Raw genomic sequence first — 27964 nt, 5'->3', positions numbered from 1 at the left:
TCTGTGTGTGTCTCTGTGTGTGTGTGTGTGTGTGTGTCTGTGTGTGTGTACTAACATTTACGTCGGTGTGGGTTCCCATCGGTGGGAGCACATCCACCTAAGGAGTTCCAAAATCGGAGTGGGGCCCAAAATGGTGGGCCCCAATCCGATTTCAATTAAAATAAGCTCAGCAGCTTCCCCTGATGCTACCATTGCTTTTTTTTTCATCTCTAAAAAGTGGCCCGTAAGGTAGCAAAAAGTGGGTAAGTGTGTGAAGGTGTGTATGGTCGAGCCTTTTTTTAACCGGAAGTCAGGATATACACTTCCCGCGAATTCAAATACACACCGCGGGAATCTGAAACCTTTGGCCAATGAAATTACTGCACTGTATAATTAGGCGCGAAAGTAAGGAAAACTGCGGAAATTGCACAAGAAGAAGAAGTAGAAGAAGAAGATGACTTCAAGGATTGAAGATTGAAGACAGAAGAAGACGGAGTGGTTGAAAATCTGAATATTTTTACAAATACCGACCTCTGATGCAACAGGTAAGCTAGGCATGGTTTTCATGGTGAGTTTATTTTGTCGTTACAGTATATCGTGATTTTTCCTACCTCTTTTGGCTGCATTGTAGCTAACGTTAGCGACATAATATTACTATTAGCAGTTAGCTTAACCTAATAGCATGTCACCACGGACATGACAGCGGGGCAGAGACGGGGTGCAGTGAAGTCCTGTCGTTAAAAGTGGAGTTGGTTGTGAATTGTGAGGTTTTTATGGTGAGTTCATATTTTGGCGTTATATCGTGATGGCGTTATATACCTCGTTTAGCTGCCATGTAGCTAACGTTAGCGACATAATATTACTATTAGCAGTTGGCATAACCTTAATAACGTCACCACGGACATGACAGCGGGACAGAGACGGGGTGCAGTGAAGTCGTATCGTTAAAGGTGGAATCGGTTGTGAATTGTGAGCAAGACAGGGCAGATGGAGGTTAGCCAGAAGCTAAGGCAGGACTGAAGCTACGGTGCCGTTTTCGAGTTAAGTTACTCATACTACCCGCAGCTGGTTTGTTAGAGCAGGACAGTTGAGGGAAAATAATAGAAAAGACCACCTTCGAGTTTTTCCAAATTTACTTTGCAATTACAGAAATATAGCTGTAGCAATTCAGTTGTGGATGTTTTGGTCACATAATTGTTCAATAAAACTCGCAAAATGCAAAGTATTTAGTGAAAAATCTTTCCTGCTCTCAGTTTTCCATGTCCGAGACAATGTGAAGTGATGCTTGCCATTTTAGCATCTTATCTCAACATCATTATTTATATATATATATATATATATAAACACATTTTTTACAAATAAAAACACATTCTTAAATTTCAGAGCATCACTGTGACTGATCAACTGATCAACAAATGTAGCAAGATACTTCTAAGGGAAGTTTTCACCAAGCTTTTTGTCTGGGTGGTACCGGCCTACCCTGGACCCCCCATAACAATCCAAGCACCTATGTATGAGGAAGGATGTGATGCTGCATATGTCAGTCAATGGTCATGTGGCAGCGCCGCCATGCTGCTGTACCAGAAGTTAAGTTTGACAGCCCTAGTTTAAATTGATTACTGAGTGTCTGTGCAGCACAACATGGTTATCATCTAACAAGTTAACTTCTCCGCTTCAACAGGCTCAGTCAGCTTTCAGTGTGCACATTTCAGAATTTGCATATTTCATTAGCCCGTGTTTGATGTTAAACAATAGCAAAGCTCATTACACAGCTGTAGCGGCGTCTATGTGTTTGTATGAATGTCTGTTTATTTATTTATTTTACATAATAATTTTTTTTTTGTGACTTGCTATTTTTCAAAAACCTTTTTGTGAGATTTGCCTTGACTAAATACAAATTACAATTATTTTCACAGGGCCATTATGTCCACAAGGAGGATGAGGAAAAAGCCTATAGATGATGCAAAGACATACATTCTGTCTTGCACTGACAAGGATGGGTTTATGCCGAGATTCATTGACCATTACAAAGGTAAGTTGCAGAAGATTCCTTGACACAACTTGTGCATTTCAAAAGCATGGTAACATGGTAACATGGTAGATCGATATAATACACATCCGATCATCTAATCACTTGAATGTCCAAACCATAAAACAAATACAACTGACAAAGTTTAGTGAAGACGCAAGGCTCACATCGCTTTGCTTTTATGCCACTGACTGGACGGGGCAGAGTCATGTGTCTACACACGTGCTAGTATGCTTTTAAGGGGGAAGTGTTAACAGGATTTAAAAAGCCAAAATAACTGACATGGGAAAATTACGTCGGTTAGAGGTTATGAATTTCGGTTTTGAGTAAGTTGCATGATGTTCTTACGCTTCACTGGTGTTACCTGCACTAAATGGTACACGGCACTCTCAGTTTAAAACAGTCATAACCTAGTATTACCTTGGATACCCACGCTCTATTATAGTCTTTCAGGCCCTTCTAAAAAAGAAAAGTGGAAAAAAATAAACACAGAGCTCCTCTGACCCTTAAAGATGTAAAGGAAGTCGATGGAAGGACGTCTACATCAAGATTTCTCTGAATGGTAAAGACAATCAGTTTGACTGAGACATACATTATACCTTTTATTTAATGTAGATTACATTAACGGAGATTTACTTGGTGATTTTAATCCCGTCCGAATCTGCCACGTCTGTGTTTTTCTCACACAACCTCTGTGATAATTCCAGAGCAAATTACCTACCGTTTTTCAGCAAACTCAGTGATCCTCTGAGAAAACTAATCCCGTCCGAATGCGAATGTCTGTGATTGCCGGTGATATTTTATTTCACAACACTGTCCTTGTGTGTTTTGGCCAACGTGAATTACCGTAGATGCTCTTACGCGTGCATGTTTGATATATTTGCTTAGCGGCAAATAAATAATAATAAAAAATAATAAATCAAGAGCAAGATCGCGTAAACTGTTAATACCGGCTATTGTAATATCAGCATCAGGTAAGATTACTCACGTTCATTTATGTACTCAGTTACACAATGTTTTAATTACATTTAATAAAATAAAAAAAGGGAACCAAGTTAAACTAAAGGAACCACACATTAACATGGTTTTGTTATACTAGCCATTTAGTATTTATTGTGTAATAATACTAAGGCAATCATTCTGAATGAATTAAATGCACGCATACAGAGCGCGTGATCTCTGTGACGCCCAGATGCACAAATCAGACCCTCCCACCTCTGTAATAAACACAGAGATAGTCCCGTCCGAATTGGTACATGAAAATCAAAGACTTCAGGTGGTAAGAATCGAAACTCAAACGTAGTTTAGAAAACTAGTCCCGTCCAAATAGGGCTTTAGTCTACTTTTTTTTTTTTATCAGTTTACAGTGGTATTTGAGATCAACGTTTGCTATCATGTGGTGTTCTTGCCTTGTTTCACGTTGTGGTTTTTTTAGACATTCAAATTTGTGAACGATTCCAGCGTAAAATGATTAGCACAGACACCTAACTTTAAGCCAGTGGGAAGGGTTGTAGGAACCGCGTCATTAAAAATGAATTTAATCCACTGGTCCCTGACAGCTTGGTCCGTTCTTGGGAGAGAATACACATTTAAGTTACATGCTGATTCTGACAGTCAACAACAGAGCAACTCACATTTGCACTACATTTCTGCATCTTTCGAGACTGAATATGAGGGGGAGAGGGGCAGGGCGGGCTTCCTGCACCATAGGTCTGCGGTGTCCATATATGGTATTAAAATCTCGTATTTGAGTGCGCGTGCACGTGGGCTGGTTTACGAACCCAGGGGTAAACAAATGCTTCACTTTTAAATATCGGCTTCCCGGCCAGTGTATAATCGTTAGGCAATCATAACATACATTGATTCTCGTGGAAAAGTGAATATTACAGGTCATGACTCCTTTAAGGGAACCGAACGGAGCATAGACAGGACCTCAGTGATGCATTGATGTGGATGGGTATGCATCAAAAACATTCTTTGGCCACATAAAGTCTGTTCAAAAAAGCACTTTACCTGTAGAGTATCACAACTGGGAGAGTGCTGAGCATTGTCTGCGGGTAATACACTTACTAGACGCAAGAACCTCAACCTCACTTTGAAAATACTGTAGTATCTCTTTTTGAGTCCCAGAATGAAATGTTTAATTATTATATATTATTGTAGGAAGAGGAGTGTTTGCCACACACCCCATTGAACCCGGGGACTTCGTGTTGGAGTACAGGGGTAAACTCCTCACACAGGTGGAATGCAAGTCAAGAAAATACTCAGAGATTGAAAGCACATTTCTCTTTGACTTTCAGTGGCAGAATCATCACTTATGGTAAACATTGAAAGATGGATGTTTTGTATTGATTTAGAGAAATTACAAGTTAACCCTGAAACAAGGGTTTAATACTTGATTAATGAATTAAGCACAAAAACTCTTAAATTCTTTTGAAAATAACTCTTTCAATAAAACTTTTAAAAAGATGTAAAACTTTTACCATTTTTCTGATACTTTTCAGCCTGGATGCATCTGAAGAAGATGGATCTCTCGGAAGATTGGTCAATGACAACCACAAAAATCCAAATTGCGTTATGAAAAAAATCATAGTTGACGACAAACCACATTTGTGCCTTTTTTCTCTGAAGAAAATAGAAATAGGAGATGAAATTGATTACAACTATGGCGATTCAAAATGGCCTTGGCGCAGTAAGGTGAATTGGTTAGATTAAGTATAGAGATTTCTTTTTTAAAAAATTTTGTTGCAAGAGCAAATTTTGTATTTCTCCAATATTAACCATGTTTCCAATATTACTCTTTACTGTCTATGGAAATGCGTTTAATCTTTGATCTGTGATGTGTGTTAAAATGAGTTCTTCTTTATCTGCAATCCAGTTGAAAAAAAACCAAGCTCCAGCCGCAGCATTAGAGAATGAGACTAGCCCTGTTCCTCAGATGCTAAATGATGGACCAAACCCAGATCAGACCTGCACACAGGTAAAAGTACATTCAAACACATTCATCTATGCTGACATGTATGTGGTGGTGTTCTACTACTAAAGTGGCTTTATATTGGCTGTTAAAAGCCAGATAATGTCACACACACACCGGCATGTTTCCAGTCATGTTCTTATGGGGTCCTTCCATCTCCCAAATACATTTGTTTCTCTAGTCTCTCCTTTACACACTCATATGTCTGTAGTCTGTCCCATGTGGGGCCCTTCCGTCCAGTTCTTACTGTAATTGTTTTTAATGCACTATGGCAACACCTGACATGGCCTCAACTGTGATTTTAACATTCGTAATTGTATACTGTATCTGAGCTGTTAGATGTTTAAAGCAATATTTTGATTTGATCCACTGCAAACTCCTGGAATAGACGTGAGCTGCTTTTTAGTCCATGCTCTCAGTCGAGAGTGTGCATGCGCGCGAGCGAGCGAGAGAGAGAGAGAGAGAGAGAGAGAGAGAGAGCGCGAGAGAGCTTGCGCGATAGAGAGTGTGTGCGATAGAGAGAGAGAGTGTGTGTGTGTATGCGCGCGAGCGAGAGAGAGAGAGAGAGAGAGCGCAAGAGAGAGCTTGCGCGATAGAGAGTGTGGGCGATAGAGAGTGTGTGCGATAGAGAGAGAGAGTGTGTGTGTGTATGCGCGCATGCGAGAGAGAGATCGTGCGCGAGAGAGAGAGAGAGTCATAGAGAGAGAGAGAGAGCCCCGGCCGCACGCTCACAGTCTTCAAACAACACAAGCACTAGGGGTGTCACGATTCTCCAAATCCTCGATTCGATTGCATTTTCGATTCTAAGCTCACGGTTCGATTCGATTCTCGATTTTTACATTTATTCTTTTTAAAGCACAGATTGTCATTTTTCAAACTAGACTTTTATGCAATATAATATCTGACCTTTGTTTGCAATGTACCACACTACACTGTCAAATTTTAAACTTTTATAAACAACATAATGTAACAATAACTTATATCTTTAGTCAATTGAAAACTTAAAATAAACTGCCATCCAGTTTCTCTTTTGTAAGTGTAGTCTTATTCACAAAAGATATAACGATGTATCTATTTAAAAGATGAAAGATAAAACACTTGTTAAACACTTCGCTGTCATTCATTTAGATTTAGATTTATATATATATATATATATATATGTATGTATGTGTGTTTGTGTGTGTGTGCATCATTACAGTCTGTAAAATATGTGTATCTCTTATTACAAGACTGCAATCACTAGCAATCAGAAGAATTCCAGTTAATCAAGTATCTACAAAAGATCTACTCTATAAACAATGCATTAAATTACATTAAAGACAAAAATAAATTAAACAAGCAAAATAAATGATTACTCACATGTATCTGGTCCACTGATGAAGTCATGGGTCAAGTCAAGTGAATTATTAATCATTTTCTAACAGGCGTCGAATACTGACTTTAGGAAAAGGGGAATAACCGATGACATTTGAGATAACAACTAAAACAGCAAGCTCCGCCCCACGACTGACAAAAATAAAATTGTTCGCGCGAGCAGAGGTGAGATGATCGAGCGCGAGGATGTGGGGAATGAGCATGCGCGCGCGAGGGCTTGTATTGCGCGCAGAGTACATGTCGCGCACGCGAGAGTTTGAAATGAGCTCACGGGCTCCTGTTTCTTCGCATCCGATTCAGTTTTCCTCTCGCGGAAGCCATATAGCGCGCGCGCCAGCATCAGTTGTATGCTCGGTTATTTTAGTCATTGATTTGCCGTCATACAACATGGGGGCGTGGCAGAATCGACGATTCCATTTTTTAATTCGAAGTTTGAGACTGTGACTTAATTTCGATCGATTTCGATTTAAAATCGAAATCGTGACACCCCTAACAAGCACTGTCTTGCTCTCTCTCCCTCGCGCATATTAATCACTTGACACGATAGTGTTGATGTTTAAATCATTTAAAATGAGAATGTAAGTGTGCTCACCCCAAAATTTGATTAGATTTCATATCGCAATATATATCGCAGAAAAATAAAATATCGCAATGTCATTTTTTCCCAATACCGTGCAGCCCTACTTCATACAGTTCTAAGTGTCTTCTTGTCTGTCTATTTCAGGTGAAAGGCCTTCAGACTCCAGCCGCAGCATTAGAGAATGAGACTAGCCCTGTTCCTCAGATGCTAAATGATGGACCAAACCCAGATCAGACCTGCACACAGGTAAAAGTACATTCAAACACATTCATCTATGCTGACATGTATGTGGTGGTGTTCTACTACTAAAGTGGCTTTATATTGGCTGTTAAAAGCCAGATAATGTCACACACACACCGGCATGTTTCCAGTCATGTTCTTATGGGGTCCTTCCATCTCCCAAATACATTTGTTTCTCTAGTCTCTCCTTTACACACTCATATGTCTGTAGTCTGTCCCATGTGGGGCCCTTCCGTCCAGTTCTTACTGTAATTGTTTTTAATGCACTATGGCAACACCTGACATAACCTCAACTGTGATTTTAACATTCGTAATTGTATACTGTATCTGAGCTGTTAGATGTTTAAAGCAATATTTTGATTTGATCCACTGCAAACTCCTGGAATAGACGTGAGCTGCTTTTTAGTCCATGCTCTCAGTCGAGAGTGTGCATGCGCGCGAGCGAGAGAGAGAGAGAGAGCGCAAGAGAGAGCGAGTGAGAGAGAGAGAGAGAGAGAGAGCGAGTGAGAGAGAGAGCGCAAGAGAGAGCGAGTGTGAGAGAGAGAGAGAGAGCTTGCGCGATAGAGTGTGCGTGCGCGAGCGAGAGAGAGAGCGCGAGAGAGACAGAGCGACAGAAAGAGAGAGCGCGAGAGAGAGCTTGCGTGATAGTGTGCGTCCGCGCCCGAGAGAGAGAGTGTGCGTGCGCGCGAGAGAGAAAGCGCGAGAAAGCGCGAGAGAGAGAGAGAGCCCCGGCCGCACGCTCACAGTCTTCAAACAACACAAGCACTGTCTTGCTCTCTCTCCCTCGCGCATATTTATCACTTGAGACGATAGTGTTGATGTTTAAATCATTTAAAATGAGAATGTGTGCTCACCCCATTTTTGTTTGTAAGAAAAACATTTATTCGATTTCATATCGCAATATATATCGCAGAAAAATAAAATATCGCAATGTCATTTTTTCCCAATACCGTGCAGCCCTACTTCATACAGTTCTAAGTGTCTTCTTGTCTGTCTATTTCAGGTGAAAGGCCTTCAGACTCCAGCCGCAGCATTAGAGAATGAGACTAGCCCTGTTCCTCAGATGCTAAATGATGGACCAAACCCAGATCAGACCTGCACACAGGTAAAAGTACATTCAAACACATTCATCTATGCTGACATGTATGTGGTGGTGTTCTACTACTAAAGTGGCTTTATATTGGCTGTTAAAAGCCAGATAATGTCACACACACACCGGCATGTTTCCAGTCATGTTCTTATGGGGTCCTTCCATCTTCCAAATACATTTGTTTCTCTAGTCTCTCCTTTACACACTCATATGTCTGTAGTCTGTCCCATGTGGGGCCCTTCCGTCCAGTTCTTACTGTAATTGTTTTTAATGCACTATGGCAACACCTGACATAACCTCAACTGTGATTTTAACATTCGTAATTGTATACTGTATCTGAGCTGTTAGATGTTTTAAAGCAATATTTTGATTTGATCCACTGCAAACTCCTGGAATAGACGTGAGCTGCTTTTTAGTCCATGCTCTCAGTCGAGAGTGTGCATGCGCGCGAGCGAGAGAGAGAGAGAGAGCGCAAGAGAGAGCGAGTGAGAGAGAGAGAGAGAGAGAGAGAGAGAGAGAGAGAGCGAGTGAGAGAGAGAGCGCAAGAGAGAGAGAGAGAGAGAGAGAGAGAGAGAGAGAGAGAGAGAGAGAGAGAGAGAGAGAGAGAGAGCGTGTGCGCGCGAGAGAGCAAGCGAGAGAGAGAGAGAGCGCGAAAGAGAGCGAGTGAGAGAGAGAGAGAGCGCGAAAGAGAGCGTGCGCGAGAGAGAGAGTGTGCGTGCGATAGAGAGAGCGCGAGAGAGAGACAGAGTGACAGAAACAGAGAGTGCGAGAGATCGTGCGCGAGAGAGAGAGAGTCATAGAGAGAGAGAGAGAGCCCCGGCCGCACGCTCACAGTCTTCAAACAACACAAGCACTGTCTTGTTCTCTCTCCCTTGCGCATATTTATCACTTGAGACGATAGTGTTGATTTTTAAATCATTTAAAATGAGAATGTGTGCTCACCCCATTTTTGTTTGTAAGAAAAAAAATGATTCGATTTCATATCGCAATATATATCGCAGAAAAATAAAATATCGCAATGTCATTTTTTCCCAATACCGTGCAGCCCTACTTCATACAGTTCTAAGTGTCTTCTTGTCTGTCTATTTCAGGTGAAAGGCCTTCAGACTCCAGCCGCAGCATTAGAGAATGAGACTAGCCCTGTTCCTCAGATGCTAAATGATGGACCAAACCCAGATCAGACCTGCACACAGGTAAAAGTACATTCAAACACATTCATCTATGCTGACATGTACAGTATTGTTCAAAATAATAGCAGTACAATGTGACTAACCAGAATAATCAAGGTTTTTCGTATATTTTTTATTGCTACGTGGCAAACAAGTTACCAGTAGGTTCAGTAGATTGTCAGAAAACAAACAAGACCCAGCATTCATGATATGCACGCTCTTAAGGCTGTGCAATTGGGCAATTAGTTGAAAGGGGTGTGTTCAAAAAAATAGCAGTGTCTACCTTTGACTGTACAAACTCAAAACTATTTTGTACAAACATTTTTTTTTTCTGGGATTTAGCAATCCTGTGAATCACTAAACTAATATTTAGTTGTATGACCACAGTTTTTTAAAACTGCTTGACATCTGTGTGGCATGGAGTCAACAAACTTGTGGCACCTCTCAGCTGTTATTCCACTCCATGATTCTTTAACAACATTCCACAATTCATTCACATTTCTTGGTTTTGCTTCAGAAACAGCATTTTTGATATCACCCCACAAGTTCTCAATTGGATTAAGGTCTGGAGATTGGGCTGGCCACTCCATAACATTAATTTTGTTGGTTTGGAACCAAGACTTTGCCCGTTTACTAGTGTGTTTTGGGTCATTGTCTTGTTGAAACAACCATTCAAGGGCATGTCCTCTTCAGCATAGGGCAACATGACCTCTTCAAGTATTTTAACATATGCAAACTGATCCATGATCCCTGGTATGCGATAAATAGGCCCAACACCATAGTAGGAGAAACATGCCCATATCATGATGCTTGCACCTCCATGCTTCACTGTCTTCACTGTGTACTGTGGCTTGAATTCAGAGTTTGGGGGTCGTCTCACAAACTGCCTGTGGCCCTTGGACCCAAAAAGAACAATTTTACTCTCATCAGTCCACAAAATGTTCCTCCATTTCTCTTTAGGCCAGTTGATGTGTTCTTTGGCAAATTGTAACCTCTTCTGCACATGCCTTTTTTTTAACAGAGGGACTTTGCGGGGGATTCTTGAAAATAGATTAGCTTCACACAGACGTCTTCTAACTGTCACAGTACTTACAGCTAACTCCAGACTGTCTTTGATCATCCTGGAGGTGATCATTGGCTGAGCCTTTGCCATTCTGGTTATTCTTCTATCCATTTTGATGGTTGTCTTCCGTTTTCTTCCACGTCTCTCTGGTTTTGCTCTCCATTTTAAGGCATTGGAGATAATTTTAGCTGAACAGCCTATCATTTTTTGCACCTCTTTATAGGTTTTCCCCTCTCTAATCAACTTTTTAATCAAAGTACGCTGTTCTTCTGAACAATGTCTTGAACGACCCATTTTCCTCAGCTTTCAAATGCATGTTCAACAAGTGTTGGCTTCATCCTTAAATAGGGGCCACCTGATTCACACCTGTTTCTTCACAAAATTGATGACCTCAGTGATTGAATGCCACACTGCTATTTTTTTGAACACACCCCTTTCAACTAATTCAACTAATTGCCCAATTGCACAGCCTTAAGAGCGTGCATATCATGAATGCTGGGTCTCATTTGTTTTCTGAGAATCTACTGAACCTACTGGTAACTTGTTTGCCACGTAGCAATAAAAAAATATACGAAAAACCTTGATTATTCTGGTTAGTCACATTGTACTGCTATTATTTTGAACAATACTGTATGTGGTGGTGTTCTACTACTAAAGTGGCTTTATATTGGCTGTTAAAAGCCAGATAATGTCACACACACACCGGCATGTTTCCAGTCATGTTCTTATGGGGTCCTTCCATCTTCCAAATACATTTGTTTCTCTAGTCTCTCCTTTACACACTCATATGTCTGTAGTCTGTCCCATGTGGGGCCCTTCCGTCCAGTTCTTACTGTAATTGTTTTTAATGCACTATGGCAACACCTGACATAACCTCAACTGTGATTTTAACATTCGTAATTGTATACTGTATCTGAGCTGTTAGATGTTTTAAAGCAATATTTTGATTTGATCCACTGCAAACTCCTGGAATAGACGTGAGCTGCTTTTTAGTCCATGCTCTCAGTCGAGAGTGTGCATGCGCGCGAGCGAGAGAGAGAGAGAGAGCGCAAGAGAGAGCGAGTGAGAGAGAGAGAGAGAGAGAGAGCGAGAGAGAGAGAGAGCGAGTGAGAGAGAGAGCGCAAGAGAGAGCGAGTGAAAGAGAGAGAGAGAGAGAGAGAGAGAGAGAGAGAGAGAGAGAGAGAGAGAGAGAGAGAGAGAGAGAGAGAGAGCGTGTGCGCGCGAGAGAGCAAGCGAGAGAGAGAGAGAGCGCGAAAGAGAGCGAGTGAGAGAGAGAGAGAGAGCGCGAAAGAGAGCGTGCGCGAGAGAGAGAGTGTGCGTGCGATAGAGAGAGCGCGAGAGAGAGACAGAGTGACAGAAACAGAGAGTGCGAGAGATCGTGCGCGAGAGAGAGAGAGTCATAGAGAGAGAGAGAGAGCCCCGGCCGCACGCTCACAGTCTTCAAACAACACAAGCACTGTCTTGTTCTCTCTCCCTTGCGCATATTTATCACTTGAGACGATAGTGTTGATTTTTAAATAATTTAAAATGAGAATGTGTGCTCACCCCATTTTTGTTTGTAAGAAAAAAAATGATTCGATTTCATATCGCAATATATATCGCAGAAAAATAAAATATCGCAATGTCATTTTTTCCCAATACCGTGCAGCCCTACTTCATACAGTTCTAAGTGTCTTCTTGTCTGTCTATTTCAGGTGAAAGGCCTTCAGACTCCAGCCGCAGCATTAGAGAATGAGACTAGCCCTGTTCCTCAGATGCTAAATGATGGACCAAACCCAGATCAGACCTGCACACAGGTAAAAGTACATTCAAACACATTCATCTATGCTGACATGTATGTGGTGGTGTTCTACTACTAAAGTGGCTTTATATTGGCTGTTAAAAGCCAGATAATGTCACACACACACCGGCATGTTTCCAGTCATGTTCTTATGGGGTCCTTCCATCTCCCAAATACATTTGTTTCTCTAGTCTCTCCTTTACACACTCATATGTCTGTAGTCTGTCCCATGTGGGGCCCTTCCGTCCAGTTCTTACTGTAATTGTTTTTAATGCACTATGGCAACACCTGACATAACCTCAACTGTGATTTTAACATTCGTAATTGTATACTGTATTTGAGCTGTTAGATGTTTTAAAGAATCTTTTTTTATTTGAATTTTGATTTTAAATATTTTGGTTTGATGCACTGAAATCCCCTGTAATGGTCAATTGGACCATGGATCAATGCTCATGGGGCTTTAAAGTAGTCAGGTAACCTTATTTGGTTATAATGGCCAGGTAATGTAACACACACTGGCATCTTTCCAGTCCCATTCTTGTGGAGCACCTTTTAATGCATTATGGTAACATCTGGGGAGAAAAAAGAAGAAAATCTGCATACTGGGTTAAAGCTCACAGTTACCTTTTTATTGACTAAATAACAAACGTTTCAATCCAAATGGTCTTCCTTAGGCAACTATATGATTGTATTGTAATACTAAAGTATCGCTGTACTCTTGATTTTAACATTTATAATTGTAGACTGTCTAAAAGGGCTGATGTTTATATTTCTGGATTTAGATTTTTAGTCAGACCATGCCATGTTTTTTTGGCCAACCTTTCTAATTCAATACTTAATGAATTTGTTTATTTTTAGGTATTTACTGTCCAAGGATTTTCACTGGTTGATTATCCATATAGTGATGAAACTGATGAGGATGGTATGGAAAACGAACCTCCCACCCCACACCTGGATGTCATTTTAGGGCAGAATGATATTGGCCCAGATGTTTCAAATCATTTGTACGATTCAGATGAAACTGTTGTGAAAGAAACTTGTGATGAGGCTTCTCCAAGCAACCATTCCAACAATCAATCGGATGATGAACTTGTTCCACCACTGAGACGCACAAAAAGCATTATGGTAAGCCCCAAAACACATTTTAACAATATAATTAACTTGTTTATGTGATAAATTTTGTGCCACTAATAAGCAAATTTGAATAATTTTATATTTGAATGGGAAACATTCACTTTGAACCTGAATCGATTGTTTTGAACGATTGCTTTTAAAATCTGAATCTAAATGGACTCATTTGAAATTGAATATTGGATTGACATAAACACCTGCAGGAGTGATGTCCAGTGATCAGCGCTCAGGTGTGTGCTTAAAAAAAAAAAAAAAGATACAACGTGCCCAGTGGTGTAGGCTACTGGTCAGCCAGCATACCGGGACAAACCCTGGTAGGCCGACGCTATCACTCCCAGACGCCGCAGCCGGTCTCTGTTGCCAAAATCCGGTCGAGTCCTCCTCCTCGCCTGGTGCATTAATTATCAATTAAATAGAGATCACCAACAATCAATCAGTAATCATTTATTAGAGAAGCTCAACTCTTCTTTTCTAAATGATTGCTGATTTTTAATTGATAGGGAGACATTTGTAAGGTGAGGAAGACACTTCGGTAAATTACTGACTAATCTCTCCCTCTCTCTTGAGTAGTTCCACGTCTATGGTAAATGGTAAATGGACTGCATTTATATAGCGCTTTCAACAGACCACATGGCCATCCAAAGCGCTTTACAAGTTGCCTCACATTCACCCATACACACTCATTCACACACCGACTGCAGTGTCAGCCATTCAAGGCTCCATCCAGCTCGTCGGGAGCAGCCGGGGTTAGGTGTCTTGCTCAAGGACACCTCCACACTTGGTCAGGTGGAGCCGGGGATTGAACCACCAACCTTCCGGCTTGTAGACAACCTACATGAACCACTGAGCCACTGCCGCCGGGAATGGCACTATATCATTATGATGAATAATTTGCTGTGAAGTCATTAAATTTAAGAATCAAATGCATGAAAACTGAAACGTTACTCTTTTTTTAATAATGTTGTCAACGTTTACCCCACCTGGAAGGCAGTTTGGACATGGGCCTCAGCAGGTGGATGGAGGGGTAATATTGGTCAATAATTTTCATAGGTGTCTAGCTCACCTGACAACCTCTGAATGGTCTCCCTATCAAGTAAAAATACAGCAATCATACAGCAAAATATCTCCATGTCTCCATTTTTGCAGATGGATAGAGTACAAGATTTTACCCACAGTCTCTATGATAGTGACAGCCCAGAGGAGACTACTTTTTTTAAGCCTGAAAGGGATTCACAGAAGCTGAGAAGAAGGTCTTGCCGTCCCGTAAGTCTTTTTTTTTGGGGGGGGGGGGGGGATGGGGGTGTTTCTTTTGTGTTTCTTTTGTGTTTTCATGATTGTGAAAATGTCTGTTGCTCTTGCTAGTGAGTCTGATGGGGATTCTTATAATTTGTAAATTTACTTGTACCGAAAATGGTCCATACAGATTTTTCTTCATTTAGTATCCTGAGCCTGTTCAATCAGTATATTCAGGTTTATATTTAATGTTGCAAAAATAGTTATTAACAGATGTGTGTTTGTTTTTAAAGATTCAGATGAATCTCATGGAATCGGATGACTCAAACTTAGGTAGCGAAGAGGAGTATATTCCAAATCCCATAGATGAAAGCACAGAAAGTGATAGCAGTATGGAATTAACCCTGGGAAAGGAAAAAAAGAACAAAGGTGCATCATCCAGTCAGAGCAAGTTTAAGCCCAGAGAGAGAAGTAGATCTTCCAGAGAGAGTGGAAGCGAGTCCTCCAGACAGAGCAAGTCTAAGCCCAGGGAAAGTGGAAGTAGATCCTCCCGAGAGAGTAGAAGCGAGTCCTCCAGACAGAGCAAGTCTAAGCCCAGGGAAAGTGGAAGTAGATCCTCCCGAGAGAGTGGAAGCGAGTCCTCCAGACAGAGCAAGTCTAAGCCCAGGGAAAGTGGAAGTAGATCCTCCAGAGAGAGTGGAAGCGAGTCCTCCAGACAGAGCAAGTCTAAGCCCAGGGAAAGTGGAAGTAGATCCTCCCGAGAGAGTGGAAGCGAGTCCTCCAGACAGAGCAAGTCTAAGCCCAGGGAAAGTGGAAGTAGATCCTCCAGAGAGAGTGGAAGCAAGTCCTCCAGACAGAGCAAGTCTAAGCCCAGGGAAAGTGGAAGTAGATCCTCTAGTCATAGCCAATTTGACTTTAGCCAGAGAAGACTTTTGGAAAGATGTCATGATCCCACACAAAGATTTCCAAATAGCAGAGTTGATGGGAATGAAAAGGAAATCGCAACATATTCTGAAAACAACGTTTCAGTGCCCCTGGAAGAAGAGCAGTATATCATTGTCAGTCCAACTTTAAAGAAAGATGATGGATCCAGAAGCTATAACAAGAAACATTTCTGCTTTTATTGCAGGAAGTTTGTCCAGAAAATGTCAAGACACTTGTGGCGTAAACACCAAGATGAATTGGATGTTGCGAAAGCATTCAGTTTTCCCAAAAACTCAAAGGAAAGAAAACTACAATTGGACTACATACGAAATAAGGGAAATTTCGAGCACAACAGTCATGTTTTGGAAACACAAAAAGGAAAACTAATCCCATGTAAACAACCAGGAAAAAAATCAGAGGGACATAAATTTGCACATTGCATTCACTGCTATGGGCTGTTCTCAAGAAGAGCGATGTGGCGGCATTTCAAGGTCTGCAGCTTCAAACCCGAAAGTACTAAACCAGGTAAAAATAGAGTTCAGGCATTGTGTGCTTTCGCTGAACCTTCTCCATCGGAATATACAGACGCGTATTGGAAGTTCTTGAGTGTAATGATTCAGGACAAGATTGCAGTTGCAATTAAAGGAGACAACTGCATCCTCAATTATGGTTTCAGGTTGTTCAAAAAGAATGAGAAGATAGTCAGTCAACACCAGTATATACGCCAAAAACTGAGAGAACTTGGCAGGCTTTTATTGGAAGCTAAAAAAATCACACATGTGAAGACCATTCAAGAACTCATCAAACCTGAACAGTACTCCCAGGTTGTCAGAGCTGCAAAGAACCTATCTGGATTCAGTGAGGAAACTGGCATATACCAATGTCCCTCTCTTGCACGCAAGGTAGGGCACAGCCTGCATTCGTTGGCTATGTTTATCAAGTCTGAAGGACTGAAAAAGAAAGATAAAGAAACCATTAAAGATGCTGAGGAGTTTGCACAGTTGTATTTAGAGAGTTGGAGGTTTGATATTGCAGGCCAGGCATTAACCCAGCTTAACCGGGCCAAATGGAATGCACCGCAACTTTTACCTCTTACACAAGATATCCAAAGGCTACATTGCTATCTAGAAGAAAAACTGCAGCAACATCTCAAAGATTTAAAAGAACATCGTTCATCCACAAATTGGAAGGAACTTGCAAAAGTAACGCTGACTCAAGTTATGCTTTTTAATCGGCGGAGAGCAGGTGAAGTGTCCCGAATGCGCCTGTCTGCATACTTATCGAAGGACACATCAGAGGAACAGGGAGATGTAAATTTGGCCCTCACAGCGCTTGAGCAGAAGCTCTGCAGGCATTTTGTGCGAATAGCAATTGTTGGAAAAAGAGGAAGGAAGGTTCCTGTTCTTCTAACCCCATCAATGAGAGAATCACTTGATGCTCTTACTGAGAGCAGAGAAGAATGTGGGGTGCTGAAGGACAATGAATATCTGTTTGCATTGCCACAATCTGACCATTACCTCAGGGCTTGTGACTGCTTGAGGCAATTTGTCAGTGAATGTGCAGACATAAAAAATCCTCAAGCGCTAACATCAATTCAACTGAGGAAACATATTGCTACCCTGTCTACTGTTCTGAACCTTAAAACCACCGAGCTCGACCAGTTGGCAGACTTCCTTGGTCATAATATCGCTGTTCACAGGAAACACTACAGGCTCCCAGAAAGCACCCTACAATTAGCCAAAGTAAGTAAAGTCCTTCTGGCAATGGAACAAGGACGCCTAGGAGATTACAAAGGAAAGAGCCTCGATGAAATACAAGTCGATGTAAATGGTAATTAACTTTATATTCTTGAAGGCACAATATATGACATTTAGTCTTCCACATTCAGAAAACAACTATTTACCATGTAAAACATAGGGCAGTAATGGTGACGGGATGAGATATAATACTACTGTTGTATACTCTTGCAGATTGCCCATAGTTTCCAAACTCATTTTTTTTTTTATCAATTATCATTTTAGAGACCATTGACATGGAGGGACCTTTAGCAGAGGACATTGAAGGTATGTGTATACAATGTTCCTAAATTGATTCTAATTGATCCGTTTTAGATATTTTGTGTATTGTATTCTTAAGTTATTTCCCTCTCCAGATGTCAGTATGCTAGGAGAAGATGGGTCAGATGATGAGGTCAGCATGTCATCCACGCAAGAATGTACCTCCACATCACAAAGTCAAAACCAGGGAGTGTCTGCCACCGGTGAGCTTGAACGCAATTCTTACCTTTCATGCATTTCACACAGCACATTGCAAAAATTTGAAAATCAACAACTCCACCTCCCTCCTTTGTCCCACCCACCTCTTTCTCCTGCAACTCTGTCAGGAGACCTGTCCGATGCAGAGGCTGCACAATCAGTCAAACACAACCCCAGTTTTAAAACTGAACACTGCGTCAGTACTGCCTGAAATTACAAGTAACATTAACTTTGAGGTTAGCATGAACCCACCTGTTGCTTATAGGTTGCTCTAATCTCTCGGCACGGACTTCATACAGGGATAGCACAGCTACTCCAACACGTCCCTGTCACTACAGAACATCTGGAATGTGCGCGATAAGGTCTGCAGACTTGGTCTGCTTCATGGCAGCAAACAGACTCCACGGTTGTCCGCATTGCTGAGCAGTGACCACACTTGCACTGCAAAGGGTTGCCGACCCTCTCCTCACTGTCAACTCCGTCCGGAGCCGCTGCAGCTCCCTCAACTTCTGCAAAAACAGGTCTCAACCCTCCTCCTCATCACTGGCTCAAACGCATATGCCATTGGGTTAGATGACATCAAATAAACTCGTACAGCCTTGTCTTTTTGACATGTTTCCTCCTCATCTGTGTACTCATACTCGACTCGCTGTAACTGTGTACTCGTACACAGTTGAGGAGGAAATATGTTTGAGTAGCCGTGCAATCCCTGCGTGAAGTCTGCTCTGTGAGATTGGAGCAACCTATAAACAGTAGGTGAGGGCACACTAACCTAAACGTTAATGCTATTTGTAAAGTCAGTAAAAACAGTTGCTTTCTGCCTGATGAAATCAGTTTATCTTATATTGTCCAACATACAATCTTTTCGCCGCACAGCTACTTCAGCAATAGTGGACTGCGTGGGACAGTCTGTTGTCCATACACTATATGAGGAAATATACTGCTTGAGGGCCACTATCCTTTAGGTCTTAGATGTTTCCCTGCTGCAGCACACCTGATTCATTGCGCAGAGCTTGGCAACAAGCTGTTTGATCTATTTAATTTGAATCAGGTGTGTTGAAGCAGCAAAACATCTCAGACCTGCAGAATAGTGGCCCTTGAGGACTGGAGTTGCCCATCCCTGGGCTAACATGACAACTAATATTTTCACATCACTAGTCACTTGAAAAGAATTTAGGACGATAGGAGACGGGATGAAATAAACTGTGTCTCTCTTTAAGAGACACAAATCCCATATACTGACTTCTTGTTAAGTGCCTTGAGATGGCATCTGTTGTGAATCGGCGCCATATAAATAAACTGAATTGAAAATTGAATTGAATATACTAAATTATTTTATAAAATAAAACAACCACTGTACTGACGGCTATTACATATTTCATGTAGTGTATACTAGGGCTAAACGATATATCGTTATCGTACCTATATCTAGATATGAGCTTTCAAGATATTACTATCGAAAAAAGCAACGATATAGACGATATAGATTTCCCCTCTCCACACTCACTGTGTGCATACAACTCTGGCAGTCACAACAAACATCAGTTTTACGTGTGCCCTTGACTGCAGCGCTAAAGTCAGCGCGCACACACTAGGGACGTGGGAACTATATTGTGAGAGGGGGGGCGGCGTTTCCATGGTGACGCGACATTGCTTGTCACATGACACACTGCAGCAAAAACAGCGCTGAATGAATGATGATATGCTTTTGTCATTTTTTCTTTTTTTATTCAGAATATTCACAAATGTGTTAGCTATGGCATGAAATATCTGATATTCCGATGGTCAAATACATGCAAGTGGAAGTATATTGTTGTTTAAACACCTTTATTACAATTGCGTTAGTTGAGCTGTATGCGCGATGGGCACCGCCGTGTTAGTTTGTGCCGCAGACGCAGTTCAGAGAATCGGATCTGTTTGATTTACAACCTCTATGTTTACAACACGTGAATTCATCCACTTCTCCTGAAATACCTAAAAGTAAGTGTCTGGTGAACTGGGAATAGAATATGTAAACACTGAAGTTACTTACACAATGTGTCTCTGATATGAATAAAACGTGTCCAATTATAATGGAAAGGATTATTATTACCTCTTCCATAGACATCAGTGTGTATTTTAAAAACTCTAAATGTATTGTTTTTTTAGTACTTATGTGAATTTATATGTTTGAAACCGAAAATAAACAGTATGTGGTTGAAAACACTGAAAAGTTGTGATATATGACAGCTCTGAGCGCGCCTGTCTCAGTTGGTTATGTGATGCACTTGATCGTACGCTCCAGGAACCAGCCTAGACTGATTACACCTGTGTGATCATATGTGCGAAAGGCTTAAAAACAACAATTTTTGAAATGTAGGCTTAAATCAAACACATTTTAATTCAGATTCTATATATATATATATATATATATACACACACACACAGTGGGGCTCAAAAGTTTGGGCACCCTTTGCAGAATCTGTGAAAATGAGTAATTTTCAAAAAATAAGAGTTCCCCTGTTCCAACGTCTATGCACACTGTACAGAGACGGCGGATAAATTAGAAAGAAAGAAAATGAGTGCGGGAGATAATGCGGCCGGTGGCAGTGCAGAATATGACTTGGTTCCAAAACATAAGTCATCTTCCATAATTTGGAAGTATTTTGGTTTCAGAAAAGACGATGTAAACCAGAGTGACGTGTTGTGCAGGTCGTGCTTAGCAAAATAACACGTAGTCATATCGTATTGTATCGAGATATCTGGCAGGATAATTCGAGATATTAAATTTTGTCCATATCTTTCAGCCCTAGTGTATACTACAATAAAGTTATTTCTTTGTCCAGATGTCAGTATGCCAAGAGAAGAGGGGTCAGAAGATGAGGTCAGCATGTCATCCCTGCAAGAATGTTCCTCCACATCACAAGTCCAAAACCGAAGTGTGTCTGCAAAAAAGAGAGGTAAGCTTTGGGGCTTGCACTCTCTTTTGGGCCAGAGCTGCTCATTTATTTTTAAGGGCTTTTACTTTGCTTCCTTGACTCAACACTTGAAATATGTCTGTCCCTCCTTATTGTCTGGTGCCACAAGCCTGACAGTGGCTTGAAAGAAGCTGTTGCAGGAAGAGACCTTGTGAGCCTGCATTGTCGCAGGTTTTAGGGTTGGGGAAAGACTGGCATCATCACCTTTATATCAATAAGAAGTCTGTTGTATGTAAAAAAAAAAAAAAAAAATCTTTAACACTTTATGGAGTTACTCAGGGAAAAATGCTTGCATTTCCTCCAACAACAGATGTGTACAGAGACCAGTTGAAAAACTCAAACCTCCACATGCAGCTGACTTTATTCAATGACCTTTTAAAAGTGCCTTATAAATAGAAAATATTATCATTATTATTGTTTTTATTATTATTATTTTGTGAAATGCAAGAAAGAATAAAATTGCTTTAAGTGAGAGAGTCTGTGTTTATACTCGAGTTTAGGGTAAAAGCATCCTGTTGCAGTTTCTTTTACAGAATTATAATGTAATGCCGTCAGAAGTACAATGAGCCACTGCAAACCACTCAGTTTAATAAATACAACACGCAAAGAAAAAAGAATGCAATCAAAACAGTTAACTATAAAGTTAAAAAGCAAAACTAAACAGAATGCATCTGAGCAGGCACTCCTTCGTTGCTTTCTGCCTTTCGTTAACCTGTTGCAGCTCTTCCTTCAGCCAGTTGTTGGTCGTTCTCAGGGTGGTTTTGGCAAAAGAGGGAGCACGGGGCTTGGAGAAGCTGGCAGCACAGGGGGGCTGGGGTTTTTCCACCGATTCATGCACTCTTTCAGCAATGTGACCCAAACATCCGTAGACTCGTGATCACTCTGGCCAATCACAAGAGAGTACATCCACTTAGCTGCGTTTGCGTAGCTGGGTAGCACGTCAGGTCCGAAGAGGTGCCCATCAAGCTGCATAATTAAGGATTAATTTGCTTTTTTTTTTTTTTTACCAAACCGGTGTATAAAATGAATTATAATCTCAGTCATGTTATTATGAAGAGTTGTTTATTCCATCAAATAAGAACTTTATTTATTTACATTGTTAACAGTGCAATGTCTGCAGTGTTCTCTCACTCTCCACTGAAATCTGTGTGCTCAGCGTGAAGTCCACCTTTACTTATAGTGGTAATCCCAGAAATGGTTCCTGTCCTCTGAAAAACAGAGGTATTTTCAGTGTTGTGTCCACCAGATTAGAATATAAAGAACAAATGTATCAATTTCTGTACATCTCAAATACCAGTCTGATTTATCACAAGCAAGGTAAATGGCACAAATAGATCATTACCGTAATGAGAGAGGAAGCCAGCTGTGCTTCAAACTTTCTCATGTTCAGTATCTCCTTCTTTGGCATTCTGAGAGCATAGGCTGTGCTGCTTGTAGAGGAGCCAGGCGTTGACTACAGCAAGGGTGATTGTGTGCCAGAAGATGTACAGTATTGTTCAAAATAATAGCAGTACAATGTGACTAACCAGAATAATCAAGGTTTTTAGTATATTTTTTATTGCTATGTGGCAAACAAGTTACCAGTAGGTTCAGTAGATTCTCAGAAAACAAACAAGACCCAGCATTCATGATATGCACGCTCTTAAGGCTGTGCAATTGGGCAATTAGTTGAGAGGGGTGTGTTCAAAAAAATAGCAGTGTCTACCTTTGACTGTACAAACTCAAAACTATTTTGTACAAACATTTTTTTAGCAATCCTGTGAATCACTAAACTAATATTTAGTTGTATGACCACAGTTTTTTAAAACTGCTTGACATCTGTGTGGCATGGAGTCAACAAACTTGTGGCACCTCTCAGCTGTTATTCCACTCCATGATTCTTTAACAACATTCCACAATTCATTCACATTTCTTGGTTTTGCTTCAGAAACAGCATTTTTGATATCACCCCACAAGTTCTCAATTGGATTAAGGTCTGGAGATTGGGCTGGCCACTCCATAACATTAATTTTGTTGGTTTGGAACCAAGACTTTGCCCGTTTACTAGTGTGTTTTGGGTCATTGTCTTGTTGAAACAACCATTTCAAGGGCATGTCCTCTTCAGCATAGGGCAACATGACCTCTTCAAGTATTTTAACATATGCAAACTGATCCATGATCCCTGGTATGCGATAAATAGGCCCAACACCATAGTAGGAGAAACATGCCCATATCATGATGCTTGCACCTCCATGCTTCACTGTCTTCACTGTGTACTGTGGCTTGAATTCAGAGTTTGGGGGTCGTCTCACAAACTGCCTGTGGCCCTTGGACCCAAAAAGAAAAATTTTACTCTCATCAGTCCACAAAATGTTCCTCCATTTCTCTTTAGGCCAGTTGATGTGTTCTTTGGCAAATTGTAACCTCTTCTGCACATGCCTTTTTTTTAACAGAGGGACTTTGCGGGGGATTCTTGAAAATAGATTAGCTTCACACAGACGTCTTCTAACTGTCACAGTACTTACAGGTAACTCCAGACTGTCTTTGATCATCCTGGAGGTGATCATTGGCTGAGCCTTTGCCATTCTGGTTATTCTTCTATCCATTTTGATGGTTGTCTTCCGTTTTCTTCCACGTCTCTCTGGTTTTGCTCTCCATTTTAAGGCATTGGAGATCATTTTAGCTGAACAGCCTATCATTTTTTGCACCTCTTTATAGGTTTTCCCCTCTCTAATCAACTTTTTAATCAAAGTACGCTGTTCTTCTGAACAATGTCTTGAACGACCCATTTTCCTCAGCTTTCAAATGCATGTTCAACAAGTGTTGGCTTCATCCTTAAATAGGGGCCACCTGATTCACACCTGTTTCTTCACAAAATTGATGACCTCAGTGATTGAATGCCACACTGCTATTTTTTTGAACACACCCCTTTCAACTAATTCAACTAATTGCCCAATTGCACAGCCTTAAGAGCGTGCATATCATGAATGCTGGGTCTCATTTGTTTTCTGAGAATCTACTGAACCTACTGGTAACTTGTTTGCCACGTAGCAATAAAAAAATATACGAAAAACCTTGATTATTCTGGTTAGTCACATTGTACTGCTATTATTTTGAACAATACTGTACATGTACCACCGCCAGGATTTCAGTGCATACTTGTGTTTTGCTGTAAATGAGTCCAACAAATCCACACCTCCCATGTATTTATTGTAGATGCCCACAATGGAAGCCTTTCTAACGTCAATGTAGGTTTTGGCGGCTTTGTCCCAGTGTTGAATCTCCTGAACAGGTTCTGGTCCAGCGAAGGATGACACAAGTGTCACCGCCCTGTTGTTGTACCATTTTTACTGCACAGATGTTGTTTCCCCTCCACTCTGTGGTCAAAGCTTCCTCTGCCCTTCTTCTTCAAGCTCTTCACATGTAAATGTTACAGTTAGATGGGTAGATGCACTTGCCTGGCCTTTCCCACATAATGGATTCCTTGCTCAAGGAGCTTCACTACCAGTGGAACGGAGGTGAAGTAATTGTCTGCCTAGATCTTGTTGTGTTGACCCTTTGGAAATGTGGAGGCAAGCTTCATTACAACATCACCTGAAAATTCACCTGTCATCACCTGACACCCTGAGACTCCAGCTTTCACCCATACTTTAAAGCCTCATGAGCGTAGATTACCTTGCATATACTTCTTGATGCTGCTGAACTTCCCGTTGAAGGGTATCATCATCTTGTCCATGGAATGTGCTCTTCTGGTACCACCTGCAGGCAGTTTTCTCTGAGTGAATCAAGCCGTGGTCTGAGTTTCCAGAGTTTGTCCCTCTTTTCAGTCTCTGGCATGGTTAAATTGTTTACAAAATGTAATGTTCCATCCTCAGGTACATACCCAATGCTGCCTGTATTTCTTTTGTATTAGTGTTGACTGATCTTTCGTCATTTTGAATGCTGTACTCATTCGTATTTGTTGCCAGAGCTTGAACCAAATCTTCTGACACAAACTTTTGGAAGTATTGCAGTGGTGTGTGGAGGGAGGTGACATCATCTGTGAGAGCTTGACCAGAGAAATCAGTGACGTCTGTCATATGGCTTGATGTATTTCTTTGATTGCCCGGGCTCAATATTCACATTAGCTGGACAATCGGTAGGTTCTTGGTTTTCTTTGTCCACATGAGACATCAATATCTGATTCTTCATCACTTGCATCAGTGTCGTCAAAATCGATGTCCACATCACTTTCTCCTTTTTGGATGATGGCCATTAACATTGTGCACATTGTACCGAGGATTTCTCCTTGCTGGTGGCATTCTGAAATGAAAAGATAAAATTTGAGACAAATGTACATTCTATAAACAAATAGCACACATGCCTCATTATGATGTGTTCACACTTTGGACTGAAGCAGCCTATTCACACATCTCACCGGTCACACTATACCTAATGGCTCACCTATAGTAGACTGTGATTGTAATCCTTACAGGAATGCATTCAGCATCCAGTTTACAACAAAATCTAACAGTGATGAACATTTACACCTGTGCCAGAACAAAGCACCAGGAGCATCCCGCACAACTTGGAGGATTGGCCAGGTGTGGCCAGGTGTCTCTTGCAAAAGACCTGGTTAAATAAAGGTTATAGGCCTAATGATAATAAGCACTTTGAATATAAATTGATAAGAACATTTTGTTTATCAGTAGACTAAGAAAGGGCAGATTTGCACAAACAGAATTTTTTTGTTAGAAAGTCATGCAGAATGTGATAGCAAATTATAATGTTTAGATATGGAAATAAATCTTTCAACTTTAGTCTCTAATACAGTATAGAATATGTAATCCGATATAAAGCTAAAGGGTATAAAGCTTAAATCATGTATAATTTGTTGTGAATATTTTCATTTAAGTTCCCCTCAAGATGTTCCTCTTAAATACAGGGCAATTATGACTGCCACTCTCATCCAACATTGTAATATTGCAACATTTATAAAACAAACTCCAAACAAAATGTAGGGTATATTTTCAACATTTACTGTATATGTCCTTGTTATAGACACTGTAATAAACAGAAAAAAATATTCCAAGCATTTTACTTACTTGAAGATGAATCCAGTCCAGTAAATCAAAGGGATGTTGCTTCATCAGAAAGTTGTAAGATGTGCCACTTCTTGACTTAAGGGTGGGCTTTGTATACAAATCCTGGATCCAATTACATGGTGGTAATAAAATGTAGGACCCACAGATCATATTGATGTGGTTGTATAAACAAACAAACAATAAAAAAAAAGATAAAAGGGGTTTTGGGGAGTAACCACAAATGTTGTAATACTGAAACAGTGGGTCTTACGGGGTTAAGTAAGATTAAAATTTATTCATAAAAGAAAACCTACAATGTTTTTTTTTGTTTTTTTTTTGCCTACATAGGAAAACAAACGGCCGTCAAAAGAAGCTGGACCCCAGACGAGTGTGCTGCAGTGGACACACATTTGAGGAGATTTATTGTAATGAATCAAGTTCCTGGTAAAGAAGAGTGTCAGCGCTGTATTACTGCAGAACCTCAAGCTCTCAGAAACAGGGACTGGAAAGCAGTTAAATATTATGTTAAAAATCGCATTACAGCCCTGAGAAGAAAAGTCTAGTGTACCTAATGGAACTGAGGTAAAACCAAAACATTAGAGGTAGGATCTTAAAATGTTTTGTATTTGGTTGTGTTCTGTTGTAACGTTGTTGTTGTTGTTGTTGTTGTTGTAGGGGTTTGCTCAGGTTTTATGGCTGTCCAGTGGCCTACAAATATACAGTTATACAATATACAGTTCTTATTTAATTTAATTTTTTATTTGATGGATGTAGGATGGATGTTGGATGGATATTGAATAGATGTTTGATGGATGGATGGATGTTGGATGGAAGTTCGAGAGCTGGGTGGATGTAGGATAGATGATGGATGAATGTTGGATGGATGTAGGGTAGATGATGGCTGGATGGATGTTGGATGAATGTAGGGTAGATGTTGGATGGATGGATGTTGGATGGATGTAGGGTAGATGATGGATGGATGGATGTTGGATGGATGTAGGGTAGATGTTTGATGGATGGATGTTGGATGGATGTAGGGTAGATGATGGATGGATGGATGTTGGATGGATGGATGTAGGGTAGATGATGGCTGGATGGATGTAGGGTAGATGTTGGATGGATGGATGTAGGGTAGATGATGGCTTGATGGATGGATGTTGGATATATGGATGGATCTTGAATAGATGTTGGACATATGGATGGATGGATGGATGGATGGATGTTGGATGGATGTTCGAGAGCTGGGTGGATGTAGGATAGATGATGGATGTTGGATGGATGAATGTCGGATGAATGTAGGGTAGATGATGGATGGATGGATGTAGGGTAGATGTTGGATGGATGGATGGATGTAGGGTAGATGTTGGATGGATGGATGGATGTTGGATGGATGTAGGGTAGATGATGGCTGGATGGATGTTGGATGGATGTAAGGTAGATGTTGGATGGATGGATGTTGGATGGATGTAGGATGGATGTAGGGTAGATGATGGCTGGATGGATGTTGGATGGATGTAAGGTAGATGTTGGATGGATGGATGCTGGATGGATGTTGGATGGATGTAGGATGGATGTAGGATGGATGTAGGGTAGATGATGGCTGGATGGATGTTGGATAGATGTAGGGTAGATGTTGGATGGATGGATGTTGAACAGATGTTGGATATATGGATGGATGTTGGATGTGTGGATGTTGGATGGATATTGATATATTCTTATTTATTTTAATGCATTTATTTATTTTAGGGCCTAAACACTGAAAGTGTGTGGGGCATATGTTAAATATTTCAAAGGATTTTTCATTTCTTTAAATATCTCTGTATCATTATTTCAAAATTTGAGGCTTCACTGGAAAGAACAACTTGTGTTAACATGACATTATGGATGCAGTCCAATATAACATATAATTTCAATGCCTATATAAGAGAAACTGTTGGGTTTACATAAAAGTTCAGGCTGATGTTGTTCAAACATTGAGTGCAGATTGTACAAACCTAGACATTAAATTAATAATTTGTTTTAATCATTTCATAAAAAGTTTATTGACTGACAACTGTGTGGCATAAACTTTGTCATTACAATAAAATTGGTCATTTCAGTTTTGTTATAAAACTGTCTTTGAAGCCGTATGTCTTGTAATCTGT

General features: G+C 40.7%; 1 protein-coding gene and 1 long non-coding RNA gene across 17 annotated transcripts; one reads left to right on the top strand and one right to left on the bottom strand.

Moving 5' to 3' along the window:
* The first annotated feature begins 60 nt into the window (after nucleotides 1-60).
* Nucleotides 61-27964, top strand: LOC128025704 (uncharacterized). 16 transcript variants are annotated; one of them, XM_052612196.1, is made up of 16 exons: nucleotides 61-524; nucleotides 1896-2011; nucleotides 4172-4328; nucleotides 4513-4705; nucleotides 4887-4988; nucleotides 7081-7182; nucleotides 8180-8281; nucleotides 9358-9459; nucleotides 12193-12294; nucleotides 13137-13403; nucleotides 14556-14672; nucleotides 14936-17396; nucleotides 17588-17629; nucleotides 17719-17826; nucleotides 20647-20760; nucleotides 26169-27964. In XM_052612196.1, the coding sequence occupies exons 2-16, from the start codon at nucleotides 1903-1905 to the stop codon at nucleotides 26381-26383; spliced, it is 4293 nt and encodes a 1430-aa protein (XP_052468156.1). In that variant the 5' UTR covers nucleotides 61-524; nucleotides 1896-1902; the 3' UTR covers nucleotides 26384-27964. The 16 variants fall into 16 exon arrangements, with proteins under 16 accessions (XP_052468156.1, XP_052468160.1, XP_052468158.1 ...); XM_052612197.1 differs by lacking the exon at nucleotides 61-524 and adding an exon at nucleotides 534-755; XM_052612200.1 differs by lacking the exon at nucleotides 7081-7182.
* LOC128025745 (uncharacterized) lies at nucleotides 20773-22319 on the bottom strand. Its single transcript, XR_008186211.1, has 3 exons — nucleotides 22121-22319; nucleotides 21874-21986; nucleotides 20773-21744 (listed from the first exon to the last, which is right to left on the bottom strand). It is a non-coding gene; the product is annotated as an uncharacterized LOC128025745 (long non-coding RNA).

Source organism: Carassius gibelio, chromosome A12 (assembly GCF_023724105.1).
Source record: "Carassius gibelio isolate Cgi1373 ecotype wild population from Czech Republic chromosome A12, carGib1.2-hapl.c, whole genome shotgun sequence".
NCBI lineage: Eukaryota > Metazoa > Chordata > Actinopteri > Cypriniformes > Cyprinidae > Carassius > Carassius gibelio.
Note: the sequence above shows the minus strand (reverse complement) of the source record. Positions and strands in the feature narration are given on the sequence as shown.

Bases quoted from the DNA above. Each gene is read 5' to 3' on its own strand.
- LOC128025704 (XM_052612196.1), top strand. From the start codon at position 1,903: ATGTCCACAAGGAGGATGAGGAAAAAGCCTATAGATGATGCAAAGACA. The intron at 4,329-4,512 runs GTAAACATTGAA...GATACTTTTCAG, and splicing joins TGGCAGAATCATCACTTATG to CCTGGATGCATCTGAAGAAG. The intron at 9,460-12,192 runs GTAAAAGTACAT...TGTCTATTTCAG, and splicing joins CAGATCAGACCTGCACACAG to GTGAAAGGCCTTCAGACTCC.